Source organism: Typopeltis vanoorti, chromosome 18, assembly GCF_054136105.1.
Source record: "Typopeltis vanoorti isolate ZY-2024b chromosome 18, IOZ_Tvanoo_1.0, whole genome shotgun sequence".
NCBI lineage: Eukaryota > Metazoa > Arthropoda > Arachnida > Uropygi > Thelyphonidae > Typopeltis > Typopeltis vanoorti.
Window position 1 is genome coordinate 17216311 of NC_143566.1, and position 15120 is coordinate 17231430.

General features: G+C 35.8%; 1 protein-coding gene across 1 annotated transcript in view; it reads left to right on the forward strand.

Moving 5' to 3' along the window:
* The window catches only part of LOC150096515 (potassium voltage-gated channel subfamily KQT member 1-like), a 231548-nt gene that overhangs the window by 26093 nt on the left and 190335 nt on the right, over positions 1 to 15120 (forward strand). The window contains exons 2-3 of the mRNA XM_090408631.1: positions 9932 to 10060; positions 10444 to 10534. Coding sequence (XP_090264757.1) covers positions 9932 to 10060; positions 10444 to 10534 — 220 coding nt within the window. The remainder of the gene's footprint in view (positions 1 to 9931; positions 10061 to 10443; positions 10535 to 15120) is intronic.

Consider the following 15120-nt stretch of genomic DNA (forward strand, 5'->3'; position numbering starts at 1 on the left):
ATTTGCGTCACAAATGTTTATTAGTGGTGATGTCACACGAGGTGTGACATCACCACTTTATTAAGTCTGAAACTACACGAAAGCCATTTCTCGTTTCTAGAGACGAGATCCCGATTTAATTGAGTCAGTCTACCCACGATACTAAAAATAATTTATCAACATTTGTCTTAGTTTATTGATATATGAATAATAAAATTCAGTTAGCGGATATATAGAATTCATTCACGGTCTCTAAATTTAAGTATTTTAATTTTTCATTCCTGTCCGATATTCAGCTGTTTCCCTCTTTAACACTTTTTAAACTGCAGAAAAATGCCAACCTTGCAGAGATTGTTGCGCTAGCAGATTCTATACGTTTCGACAAGACGGATGTAACAGGGTGTACAGAAAAACTGCTAACAGGTAATTGGTTCAATGAAAATCAATATTTGAAGGATTATAGTTTATAAATACTCCTGAATAGAAGTGTTGTTATACTGGGATGCACATTTCTATCATATTTGGACTGCTTATTTAACTATTTGAGAAATGTTAATGTTTCAATAAACTGTTTAGACACTTCGCTAAACCGCTTGAGGTAAAAACTATTGTATTGTGTGGTATTTTATTCAGCCTCGACTTCTCATTGCTGAGGAAGGCTTCTTACCCCCCCCCCCCACAACTAATGTTGGAGGATTGGGCCTACTTCTCCCATTGTGACCCAGTCAATCTTGTGTGTGAACGAACGAAAGACATCCATACCCACGGCGGGAATAGAAACGGGAGCCTTTTGGACGGAGAGCGGATCCCTCGGCCAGCTAGGCCGGCATTTTGTGCTGTCTGGAATATATTTTTGCTAATTTTTGAGAGATTCGAATTGCTACTACTAATAACTACCCATGTAATTAACAGTAGACGTCGAGGCTGAAAATTGTGAGGAACGTCGAAACTCGCTAACGACCGATGTTAAAATCTTACCAGGGATCTCCATGAGGAGTGAATGGAACTCCTTCAAACGAGAATTCCAATAGGCTATTCAGTAATTTGTCAATAACTTCTGTTTTGATCCAGAATAAGCAAGGAGGCTCTGCGTATCATTATCTCATTTGCTTAAGTATGTTCTCATTAAATATTATTTTTTATGCACTCGAGGCTCAAATACATAAAAAGTCGAAATAACGCAACAGGCGTTAAAAAAAAAAAAAAAACAGTGATCTTCGCAGTGTTTCCATCTTTCACACAGTCCAGAATTCAAATACTCGTGAAAAGCAAACAGCTTCAATGTTCATATTGATACCAACGGAATCAAATAATGTGTGTCTGGATAATGTAAAATACTGCTATGATTACATTTATTGATTAATTACTGATATTAATTTCAATACGTTTTTTATTTATTTATTTATTTATTCTATATCTGATTGTTGCATAGGTATAAGGGAGCACAACATGATACTTTAGTTATTACATCTGGCGGGGAAGGGTATACTCGAGATGGTTTCTTATTTGAATTTGACATGCAGTAGAGCTATTTTTGCTAATGACAACTGCAGTAATCAAAGTGAAATGTCATGCAACTCGGCGACAACTTGTTTCTCAACAATTTATCCTCGCCCTTTGCATGACAGAGTTGAATCGGCACTTTCCTACTATTGGAAACCTATGATTCAAACTGTATTGATGATTAGTGGAACTTTTTCTGGTTTTCCTTTCAATACAAGTAGAAGGATCGTATAGAGGTAACAGAATATCATTTAGATCTAGCTTCATGAAAAAACGGACAACCCATAACTTCATGTAAGCATTTGTAACTTACGTTTTGGTTTTTTCATCGAAGAAATGGGATTGTAACATTAGCGATAGCGACATTCGTCCACTAGCTGAAGTGTCATACTTCAGCTAGTGGACGAATGCTGAATAAAATACTTGTGGATAATTGTATTTAAACACATCACATAGGGAAATTGGAATATTAAATTACAACTTTCTTTAATGTTAGTATTAGGGGACTTCAAGGCTATGTAGCAGATGAATTATTTATATTATCATTTTTTATTATTATTTTTTTCGTTTCAGTGTTTAACTGTTTTATTTATGCTGAATTTGTAGTTACGAAACAAGCATTTGCAGACACATTCAGTTATTATGAAGATTTTTCGTAACAATTAAATTTCTAAAATAAATGTAAAGAAATTGTCTAATGCATTTATTATTAAAGGAAGTAGTCGAGCTACTGATATTTAAAAACTCTCTACACCTCTGCGCACACGTGTGTGTGTGTGTGTGTGTGTGTGTGTGTGAAATATAACCCTGTCACCACAATCCTTAAAAATAATGACTACCCTTTACTTCAGAAAAGCTATCATGTTTCACAAGTCCTTTTTATATGCACAAATTTGGAACTGAGGTAATAAACGGCAAAAAGGAAAATACAACAAATGAGCGCAGTAGGGTCGGCCAAGTGAGCATAATTGCACAGTTAAAAAAATAAACACTTTCCTATTTAATAAGTATTTCATTCATGGAGAATATTAAGTTGCAAATTGCTCATTCTTTAAAAAAAATCTCAAAATTCTCAAGAAAAGTGAGCACTAACTAAATCTTACTTCTCAACGTATGCACAAAAACAGAAAACATGAACACGAGCAGAAAGCTGAGTTCTGTACGTGGGATTTCTGCAGCAGTCCACTTGAAGGGAGAAAGTCCGATGCAGTGGTGTCACCTTTCTATTCTAATTGGAGTTAGTTTTGTATAATTTGTGTGTATATGTGTTGTCTGATTTTCTTTTCTTTGAATTAAGAAGAGTAGAATGAAAGCAGAAAGGTAATACTTCTTAATTATACTGAAATACGAACGGCTCTAGTAAAAATTTATACCAATGACGTTTTCTTCAGATTTCTTGTTACTGGATGGGAAGAATGAGGAATGTGTTCGTAACACAGCTAGTTTCGTATGGCGTTTCCCGTTTAGTTATTTGTCATTACTTTCAACTGTTTCAGGAACTTGAACTCGAATTAATCGTATTCCCTCACTGTATCAGTTCTACAGTTGCATTACAAAGTCTCGAGGGCAAATTATTTCATTAGGCTGCTCACTTTTACATGTAGCTTTGCGCATGCTCGTTACCAATCTCATCGCTCTCCCGTGCGCACGAAGTTTCCATGGAGAAATATAAAATTGTATCTATTTACAGATGAGCTTGTCAGAAAGCACTGTTGTTCTCATTTCAGCAGGGGCGAAGTCTCCATGTTTGCTGCGCAAGCTCATTAATTGAGAAAGAAGTAATATTTATTTGTTAATAAATGTATGCATTTATAAGCATTCCATTTAGGCTTTTATTTTATTGTAGACAGAAGACGCCTTAAGCTTTCGCGGCAATAATTAAACTTTGTGTTGTGTATCGAAGGCCGATGCTTGCTCGTCTAGTCAAAGTTACCTTGGCTTGATCGGTTGTAGGAGCTTTCAGGTGCTCACAGCAGCACTGTGATTTCATGCGCGCGCATGGCCTCACGTCGTCTCACTTTGTTGCTTTAACACAGGCGATACGCAGTCAACGTAGCTCTAGCCAGTGAGCTTCAGCCAGCCTTTACAAGTGTGCGTGTTGCTTGGGAAAATTAAGTTACAACTAACTTTTTATGACTATGTTATTGGCCAGTTCATAAAGAAGAACCGTAGAGTAGAATTTGTATTCAAGTAGCTAAATTGAAAAAGATAGAATATCATTTGTAAAATAAATATTTTATTTGTATGATTAAATGTACATAAATTTATAAATATATAGTTTTAAAGGTCAGTAATTCATTATTCCTCTAATCAGACTTCATTGACACCTCTCACTCCCTGAATGATAACAAGAGCAAGCGTGAATTTCAAGACCAGCATTCGCCCCTGCATTTCAGCTGTTACAACAATCTAAAAAATGAAACAGCATGAAAGTTCTTATCTACCATTGCGGTAACTGATCCGTCTGCACAGTTTAATGATAATCTGCTGGGAGGTGTGATAGCGGCATGACACATACGCCTGTGACGGCTGCACGTCGCCAGAATTAAATGTAATAAAACAATTATTGACAGAACCAGTCAAGTTTCCTACCCTAATCAACTAACTTATCAGTTAGTATATCACTTTTAAATAGAATAAAGATGTGAAAAACTGAAGAATAAAATAATGTTGGGCTGAGTGTGAAACAGTAGTGCACTCAGGATTTAATGTTGGGAGAGGAGACCGAAGTAAGTAGACGATTTGAGAATATACACTACGCATCGCATATGATCTTAGACTGAGCATCTGCAATGATCGCTAATTCATAAGTAATATAGAAATAGACGACATAAATAAAAAAAATGAATTTTAATTAGGAAAAGATTTTTGGAAAATTTCCTATTTTTTTCCCTTTTTCTTTACGGGGGGGGGGAGTTCCTTGGCTCCTCCTCTGGGTGCACCACTGGTGTGAAATATACACCAGCTATGTGGTGTCAATCTCGTGTTTCGCATATCCGTTCTACCAGAACCATAACTACAGTACATGCCATTTCAGGAATACCTCTTTTAGCATGAATGAACACCTCAATTTGCTCATAATTCCGAATATTTCAGTTCCCTTCACAAATATAACCCGAACTCAATCACATTTAATAGTAGCCTGACATAAGTTTTAAAATTTATTTGAAGACATTTTAGAAAATATAACGGGGTAGGAAAAGGACAACGGAAATAAATAAGTATTAATTTTAATATTAGTAATATTTTATCAGCCGTATCGACCGACCTCTTCAGAACTAGAACGGCATGCACGTGTTCGAACACTTTTTGAAACAGTTGCGTGAGTACATGTTGCATACGTGTAATAGTCGCAGTAGTGTTGATAAAGAAACCTGGTTGGTAGTTTTGAATTGCGACCGAAGACACCACTACTAGGTAGATGCGAGTTTCTCTGGCTTTTCTCACCATATGGTTTCTCACCATATATATATATATATATATATATATATATATATATATGGTGAAGGCCTGTGTTTCCAGGAGACAAAAACCTTCCGAATGAGACCAGCTAACTCATCTTCAGTTGAAAAGCCCCTCATAAAGATTCTTTGCATGCCAAACAGGATTCGAACGCAGATCTTTACATTTTTTGCACTGTCGTTACTGGTTGATCTACGCACGCCCCTGATAAGCTGAAAAGAGTGACTTAATACACCTCATTTTATGAAATAGGGACCAACAAGTTAATTTAAGACATTTAAAATTATTCGTTCTTATTACGAATAATTCGCTTCCACCATTCATAACAAGAAAGAATAAGTTATGTTTTAAATTAATCTTGTGATTAAAAAAAATCAGTGGGTTGGCACAGATATATTTTTTTATTTTTTAAATAATTATTATTTTTATTTATTTAATCTAAAAAAAAAACCTGAGCTGAAGAACAAATACCAAACCACTTCAGACCTCTAATAATTAGGGTGGTGGTCTCACACCGAGCAATGGAATTCATTTCCCACCTAAAATAATCACAAGCATCAGTGTCCGTGGCGGGATTGGAATCCGCGGAGGAGCCTGTTCCTGTTGGTCGGAGAGTGGATATACTAACCATTTGGCAGCAGGTCGGCAAAAATTGCTAGTATCTGTTTTATAAAAGGAAGTATAGTAAATAGTTATATTGATTAGATGGAGAGAGTCGTAGCATTAATTTATTGAAAAGACACTTAAATTGAGACCAGGTAAATCGACAACGCACAGTCTGCAAGACCAATTTTGGTTGAATGAAAAACTCTTCTATGTAATAGATGTATTTTTCTCTTATGATATCAAATTTCCATATCAGTAATGGAGGCTACTGGCTAACAATGCTTACATATTCCTTGGAGGATGCCCGATCTGTCAGTATGCCAGGGAACCCGTTCCGATTACAATGTTTTCATCAGCCGTGTGAATTCATACAGAATAGAATGACAGAATCGTAGGGTGGGAATTCTTTTATATAAGTTTCTCACGAGTTTGCAGAACATGTAACACGTTAATGACTATGAGGCTGGTGTATTATGGGATTGTGGAAATTAAAAACTAGCGTTTCCTGGAGAGAAATCCTTTCCACCTCCATATTGTGAATGGCTAACTATCTTCAGCTAATAGAACATTATAAAGATTCACCGTGTCCTAAACGGTATTCGAAACAAACTCTTTCGTTCCAACCTAAGGGCATCGCCGTTACCAATAGAGATACAGAGGTTCTATCGGACAGGTCTTGAATGGAAAATCATGCCAAGTTTCTTGAGGCGGAAGAAGTTATGGAAAGTAACACGCTTTAAGTGAATACGAACGTCAAGAGACAGAAAACTGATTATGTTTCGCTATTTGACTATTATCAACGATTGAGGATATACAGAAAAAGGATTTTTGCGAAAACAAGGCAGGTAGGAACCAGTGTAACCAATTTACGAAAACGAAAAATCTAGCGAGTACTCGAAGCATGACGCCCATTTTGTGTAAAGCATTGTCAGGGAATAAAAATCTTGTAATGTAAATAAGATTAAAGAACCTGGAAAAGATGTCCTTTCTGTTAAGCTTCTGATTACGCAGGGAAATTATGATTCAAGTGGAACCCCTGAACGTGCCTTCTTTATATATAGCACGGGGATTTAATTTTATACGATATTTGTAAGTGAAAAATTTCGTAGCAGAAGAATGTGGACTGGAAAATATGAATATCTACTGACTGCCTGGCTTTCATTCGTAGTTTCAATTTTATTTATTTATTTTAGTTTATTTTTTTATTTTTAATTCTCACCCACTCCATGAAGGTTTCTAAACTTGTAGCAGGGATACACACAATCGCAGAAATACTTCATGACGGCATTCTTGAGTAACGGGTCATTATTCATTATTGCATCAATTAAACATAGTGAAGTAACTCTGGTTTGCATAATTTCGACATTTAAGTGGGCCAGATGAAATAAATTTTAATAGTTCCTAAACACCAGATTTCATTAAATTCCATTAGGCCACAGAATTATCAATTCAAATCGATTTATCAGATATCGTCCAATTAGAGCGGAAAAAATTAAAACAAAATTTTCAATCCGTATGTCTCTTCTATAGGTATTTGAATGAGCAGACTATTATCCATTTTTTTTCCTCCCGTCTTAGGATTCGAAGAACCTTATAAGCGCTTTAAAACTTAAGATGAGTTTACCTGTCTCGACCGAGGTGGAGTGTTTTTTCATCCCATAAAACAGGCAAAACTAGTCAGGACACATGTAACTAACAGACATACGGCTTCATAGCTTTAGGTGCGTAGGCCATTATCCCAAACAACTATAAACAGAGGAGTAGCTGTTGACGAGCCAACGGCTATTCACTGCTAGCTGCAAATCTACGGAACCAACTTCTCGTCCTCCTCTTTTATTTTTTGTTCTATGGAACAATTATCCTCACAATTTTCTCCAAAATTGTGAATACGTGAACGCTCCACCCCCGATGTGCTATAGGTTTTTCAGTTTCTCCCTGTGGGAGTAATACAAAAACTCTTTGCGCTAATTAAATAAAAAATTGTTTATCATACGATGTTCAACATCTTTTAGTAGCAAGTTTAGTTTTTATATTGCTTAAAGTTTATCCACGACTTACCACACACACCGACCTTGACAAAGTCCTTATATTATATATATTAACATATAATACAGTTTGAAATTATTCGGAGTTGCAATAAATAGTAAAAGAACAAAAGGAAAACCTAGAACAAGATGGATAGCCACCATTAGTCAAGATAGCAACAGCATATTACGATATCCAAACTGGAGAAGTAAAGTGTTGTAAAGACGCGGGTGGAGGCAATAAATACAGGAGGACAAGGCTCGATTTGCGATGTAGAGCAATAAGAATGTGATATGCCTGACGGATATGCTGTCCAAAGATTCTCTCTCTCTCGAAGGGTGTTGATTTTGTGAAAATTCTACGAGTGAGTCAAAAGTTAGCAACGTTCTGACACGTTGACTTTTTTTTTACTTAGGTACTCAAATTAACTTTTTGTTTTAATTTTCGCTGCAATTGGTCCTATTGAAATCATTCGACAAATTTTAATAGGTCCTAATGCCGAATTCCATCCAACCAAAGCGGAATTGTTAGTCTGAATCATCTATTGACAAACCGATTCAATGCCAAAATCGAACTGCATAGATAGACAGGAGGACAAGGCTCGATTTGCGATGTAGAGCAACAAGAATAAGAATATGATATGCTTTCGAATCCTTGGGTACATGTTAAATCCTAAAATTTATTACATTCAATCTAAGTAGAGTAGATTTATTGGAATAAATTTCAAAATAAAAAAGGGATGGTTCAATCGACACATTTTTATAAGGATCCTAGATATCATATTTCAATAAAATTCCTCCCAAATAGTGTGTGTGTGTGTGTGTGTGTGTGTATATAAACCGACGCACAAAACGAATAGATGCATTACCCATTTTGTTAAATGCACCTTTCTGCTGATAACAACCGATTGGATATCAAACATATCGAATAATAATTAAATACAGATATCTGCATAATAATATAACTTCAGTTCAGACAAATCCCTCTCTTTCTGTGTAGCTTTTACCCGCTTATCCGCACTGTATATTATTTATTACAAGCACTCCATGTTCTAAACAGAAAATATTAGGTTCACTTTAATACAATTCACGTGTTATAAAGAGGAAAAATATGGACGAAACTTACACGTTGAAGCAAATTACGATGGAACAATGTCATAAATTGTTCTATTTGATCGAATTTTGTAAACGAATATTTGTATATTTAATTCACCCTATTATTGCGAGTTAAATGTTTATTCCCTTCTATCTTTAGGCTCGCACGAGTCAACCGAAGTCAATACACAGTTATGATAAAGCTGTTACTGAGTCAAAGATCGGAAGTCTTCCTTATGAAAAATGCTCTCTACTTAACGCACTGGCGAAATGTGATCTGCTAACAAACAAAACACGTGCTGGTAATCCTCTGTAATTTACAACTGAATAGTAAAAGCCGACAACTTAATACTACAGCTTTTGAGATCCAAAGGACTAACTACGTCATCGGATGGTGCTACTATTCGGATCATCTCCGGCGCCACCTGAAACGTCACGGAATTCAGAATGTGTTGTACTTGTCTCTACCTGCCTCCAAGAAAAGGCTGTTTCATTTTTTTTTATCCAAAATGTAATCGGAATTTTGAAACCTAAGTTTACCACCTAGGTTTCGTTGTGTACAATTTCTGTCCAGAGACAATATTTGATATTCTTCTTTGTGATAGGGTAGAAGGGGAAAAATGATCGTCACCCTTTTATCGTATTAAATGTGCTACCTACCTTAAACTTCTGTTAATACCTTAGCTTCAGAATGGAAGTATGCAGTCCCACGTACACCCTGGAAATTTCTACAAGGTAAGCCATTTAAACTGTACTGTTGCTTAGAAATATCAATTCAATCTGCTGAGTAGCATTTTTACATATTGTTCGCACTTCTGAAGCGTAAACGAAAATATGAAGCCATAATAGAAAATAAAAGCAATTCATCGCATGCTTTTTTTAATTAAAAAGAATACACATGGCTATCACCCCCCCCCATCTAAAATACAACTAGAAAAATGGCACATATCTGCGCCACTGACACACACACAATTACTTTAAATAAAAAAATTAATACGAGGATTTCGACATAATTCCAAAAGAGGTAACAGTGCCCAAAATCAAGAAATTTCAGCCGTTCGTCAATGTACGATGTTTGCTTCCGAGGAATTAACCATTAGAAAATGCATATGCGTTCTATCACCCAAATGGGATATCTGTGTTGTTAAAAATGTTAATCCATGAAATGTCAGTTGAGCACTAATTTAAACAGACAGATTAAATTCTGTGTACCTTTTACGTAAACTGTAAGGTATGTAAACATATTTTCTTTCTTTTTCTAGACCACCATGGGAAACATTGTATGCACTCAGGGAAGGTCGCAAGTATGTAAAAATGACGTTCAAAGGAAAGGTGTACAACTTTCTGGAAAGGCCTCGAGGGTGGAAATGTCTGGCATATCACTGTTCAGTGTAAGTATCAGTTTCATTCCACTCACGTCCGCAAAGGATTTAAATGAAACTACTTCCTGTTATTGTTCAGGTCAATGGACTAATGCCGACACGGCTTCCCATCATGACATTGGGATCAGCTAAATGCCATTAACAAACACGACTGAAATATTCTGCCTGAGTGTTCTGGATGCTTAAAAATAAAATCTAATAAAATAGTAGTAATCTTGCATAAGAACTACCAGTTATTTCATACTGAAGTATCACAATTTCAGGTAGATGATCTATTCTATTCTCTTTGATTTGTGCGATTGTTTTATATATTGCAGATACTCTAAAGTCAATTTTTAGCTATTATTACAATACATCAATTTGTGCTTTATCTAATGGTGTTTTATTTGCAGATTACTCGTGGTTCTTGCATGTCTTACTCTCAGTGTCCTGTCTACTGTAGATGAGTTCAGCGCCCTCTCTGCTGAGATTCTGTTTTACATGGTAGGTACCATTTGTAATCGTATATTTTTGATTTTTTTTTTGTTTCATATTTTTTCATAATTAGTATGCCTATTTTTTCATAATTAGTATGCCTATATACTTCGGATACAGTCCTTAAGGGATCCTCTAATAGTTTTCATTTGTAAGTCATATTTAATGAAATATAAACTTCATAATCGTAGTTTACTATTAAATGATACTTGCCCCTTTGCTAAGTAAAAAACCTCCTTTTCCACAGGTAGGACAAACAGGTGGCTTCTCAGGTCACATAGTCCCTTAGCTAATGTTAAGAATTCTCATTTCCCAAATACAATGTCGTCTAATGGCTCATGCTTTAAGCAGTAACATGCAGGTATAAGAATTCAACGACTTTATATACCAAAGTACTATTTCTTCAGGATTTTTTGGACCACATCAGGTTTTTATTATTCTAGCAAGCTGAAAGTGACATTTTGTACAACATCCGTACTCAATTCAGTGCTACACTCATAATACCGTTTCCTGAATTTGTTTTTGTTCTGGTGGCCTCTTCCCATATAGTGCCATTCATTAAATACCAACGAAACTCATTAAGATCTGGGGTGCTACCAAGTTATGGATGTCTTCGTCTTGCAAGTATTCTTTTTAATTAGGTGTGTGTGGGGGGATAGGAACTTCCCTAGTTCAGTTGGTATAGAAGAGCCTTTTAGTTGGAAAGACCAGGGTTCGAATCCTGTTCATGACGAGAACCTTTATCGGCATTTTCAATGAAATGGTGAGTTAGCCTGTCTCATCCGAAGGCGGAGGGTTTTTCGTCCCTCAAATCAGGCATACCGGTCCCGTGAACACACAAATCTACAAACATAGGATGCTGTGAGTTGGAAGAGATTAGAGCCTTACCATCTTTCAACTTTCTACTGCACATTATGGATCTCAGATAAGAGATCAATAACTGTCTACTTCCTAGATGGAGATGCCACTTGACAGAATAGGTGGGGAATAAAATTAGTGAAAATATGAAAATAACCTGCATTTGTAGTCATTAATTACTGATCACTGGATGTGTTAGTAAAAAAAAATGCTAAATAACCTTGCCATCAACTTATTGCTCAATAACATCCTGAAATGCACTGTTTTGAAATGCGCATTTATGGATAAGAATAACCTTCTGTTTAATCAACTTCTTTCTGCGTGGTCTGAAGTTGACTAAACAGAAGGTTACTCTTATCCATAAATGATCACAAAATTGGCTATTCTCGACGACGACAAATCTCCGATCTAGCGTTTGGTTGAACTTCGACTTATCCAACCAAATTACACTTAGCATGTTTCTTAATCCATTTCAAAACGCACAGTACGGATGTTTTTGTCATTTTTTTTCCCTGTGACAGCAGCCTTCCATGTGTCCACTAACGGAATTTTTCAGTAGCATTAAGTGCGACCCCTGCACTATCATTCCAATGACGTTTCAGCTCACTTTGTGTAGCCTTACGCTTCGTGTGGCGTTGCTGCTTCTCGGTGGATAACATATGGCCCGCTCCATGTTTTTTTTTTTTTTTTTTTCTTCTGAAGAAGCTCGATAAATGTGAATGGTGCTAATCCGATCCTTTCGTTTAATATAATCTCTCTTCAAGTATAAATAAAATATCCTCTTTTTTACGCAATGCTAACAGTGAAATCGTACTGAAATTCCATGGCAACATTAACAGGGTCAAATCCTTTATGCTTTCAAATGATGAAGTTGAGCTTGAAATGATACAACAAAGATGGTTTTTTAATGAATGGCTATTGCATCAGAATCCTGATAGTAGTTGAGGTATCTGATTGTACATAATACGCTCGCGCATGTGAGTGTAAAATGCGTTAATATATTTATTGTCATTAAAAGCTACATTGTTAGGTGAACTTTTACTGCTAGACCAACAACCATCACTGCGAATACTGTATATCTTATTCATTCGAATGAGAAAGCTAACCTAGCAATTTAAAATTTTTAAACTATTAGGAGTACGCGTTTATCGCTAAATCCTTTTTTAAAAACAGTGGTGATTTTATCTATTGGGTAATATATTCTGTAGTTTACGCAATTGTAAATACTGAAAATATTATTATGATGGCACTTAACACTTTCTATGAATTTTGGAATCCATAGGACGGAAAACTACCTAAAAAAATAAGATGGTATCCTGTAATCGAGTTATGTCCCATTGAGGATAAACAGAAGTTTTAACAAATGTATATATTAAACTAACTGTACTAAAATAATAATAAAGGCGATAGTGAACGGTCTACCAATAAGTTCGCAATTACAACGCATTGCAGTTTTCAACAGAATTTTAATAACTAATGAAGACAATATTTGGAATAATAAAGTCGACCACAAACAGCTCTAACTATAAATGAATCAATTAAATAATTTTGAAGAAGTTACTATTTTCATTTCAATAAAGGAAGTATCGTATTCAAAGATATGATAGGTGCATAAATTAGTATTAAAAAGGTGGGGTAGACATTTACGTGAAATGTGTATATAATACAATGGCAGAAAAAATACTCGCACCAGACTTTGGAAATTCGACAATGTAGTATACATTTAAGTAAACGCTAAATATCAGTCTTAAAAAAGAAGAAAATGACAGAATATTGACTGCAAAAGATTTTGTTTTTGATGGCAGAAACAAGGCTGTGGTATGTATATTCCTCGGGCTGTTTTTGAATACGGGAGGGGAAAACCCTCCTGCCTCCGTGAGATCGGCTAACACGCCTTGAACTGAAAAGCCTTGATAAAAGGTTCTTATAAGAATAAAGTGAAATATGAAATGCTTCTAAGATCGTTGTTTTTCAAGGACTTTGAACCTCCCGTATTCTCTTCAGCTCAGTCCTCTCTTTATACGAACTTTAAAGCCTAATGTTATGCGTTCCTTTCGGAAAAAAGAGGGGTTTGGCACACTTTCCACTTCCTGTAGTCACATAAAATAAACTGTAATCAAAGTAAAGCATATATAGTAACTAGGGCCAGTTATCGAGCCTGGTAATCACTGTAATTAATATTGCGACAAAAATACTTTTGCAATCTTGAACGTTCTGTGTATACATTAAGTAATGACTTGAACATTAAGTAGACTAATGTCAAGGTAAGTTACTGCTGCGCTATCGAAATATTTTACCATATCGAGGTGGGAAAAGCGTACCACTATAAAATATAATAGCAACAGGAAAATAAACACGAAAGCAGCGCATTACGTAGTATAAACTCGTTCTTGCGTTTTTTTTTTTTTTTGGTAAAAGAAAAAACATTAATTCAACATAAAGTTGTCATCAATGACAAATTCAACCAATTAATAACAATCATGTCAAGGAAAACGGAAATTCATAACTGGAACACTTGATGGCGAACAGCCAGCTGCAAAAAGGAGACTGTGACTACCTGCAAGGATAAACAGAGAATGCATGCAAACTAGACTTCTGTGATCATTAAGCGTTTCGAAAAACGAACCTGATTGTGGAATAGCTTTCTCGTTGAAATATATTACTAACCAAGAGTAGAGAAGTATGACTCTCTAGGCTTATAAAATAGAACAGAGCTACCCTTAAAATACCAACAGTAATGTTTTATTTGTTAATTAAATTATCATTAATTGAAATTTTAAATTCATTATAAACAGTACAAATTTGAACATTAGTTAACCTGGAGGTAGAGAAGATTTCGATATGCAGTACTGAGTTTAAAACTCAGCCGAAAATCAGCAAGAGATTGGAAAACAAACTGAAAAATGTGTGCATGAAATATAAAATTGCAAGAATCAAACATAAATAAAAGAAACGGATTATAAAAGACAAATAAACGAAACTGAATTATGAAAAAGTAATATACATTGCAAGTCAGCAGTGTGAATGACTGTGTGCTGGCCCAATCACGGAACCCGAAGCCGAGGCTACCAACATTTCCAGTGGAGATTATTATAATCGTATTCCGTTACAAAGTGTGAATTTACACGTGTCTGAATACAAACACTGTGTTACTTAAAACTCGCAAGGCGGGGTCATCAGAAAACATTCTATCAATCGGTGGTAGCATTTTCAGTGTGGAAGTGTTTCAGTTAGGGTTGTGAGAGTACTGTAAAATTCAGCCCAGTCTTGTACATAAGATTGGAATGTACAGTCTCGAGAGCATAACGAAAGAACTGAAGAGGGCAATGTTTGAAAGGCTTCTCGTATCAATTCTGCTAGATTACCGCTTCCTTTTTTATTTATCAACACGAAATCAGTTACCGACAATTGTTCACGTTGTGATACTGTGCTCTGTGGCATAATCGATATGTCTGCTTCATTTTCCTTCGCATAATAATCAAACTTATTCAGTAGGTGAAAGCACTATGCACAGCTGTGATCGGTACTATTTTGATACACGTAGGAATTGCTCGTTTCGTGGACCACTAAATTTCGTTAATCTGAGTGAAACTTCTGTAATCGTGCCACTTACAGATGCCGAATGTTGAACTGAAATGTACGTGCACCAGGATCTTAAAGTTGTCAACGGAGGGAGGGGGGAAGAAACCAGGGCTACGTGACCAATGTCTTAACTATGTATGTTCTCGCTGGTTTGC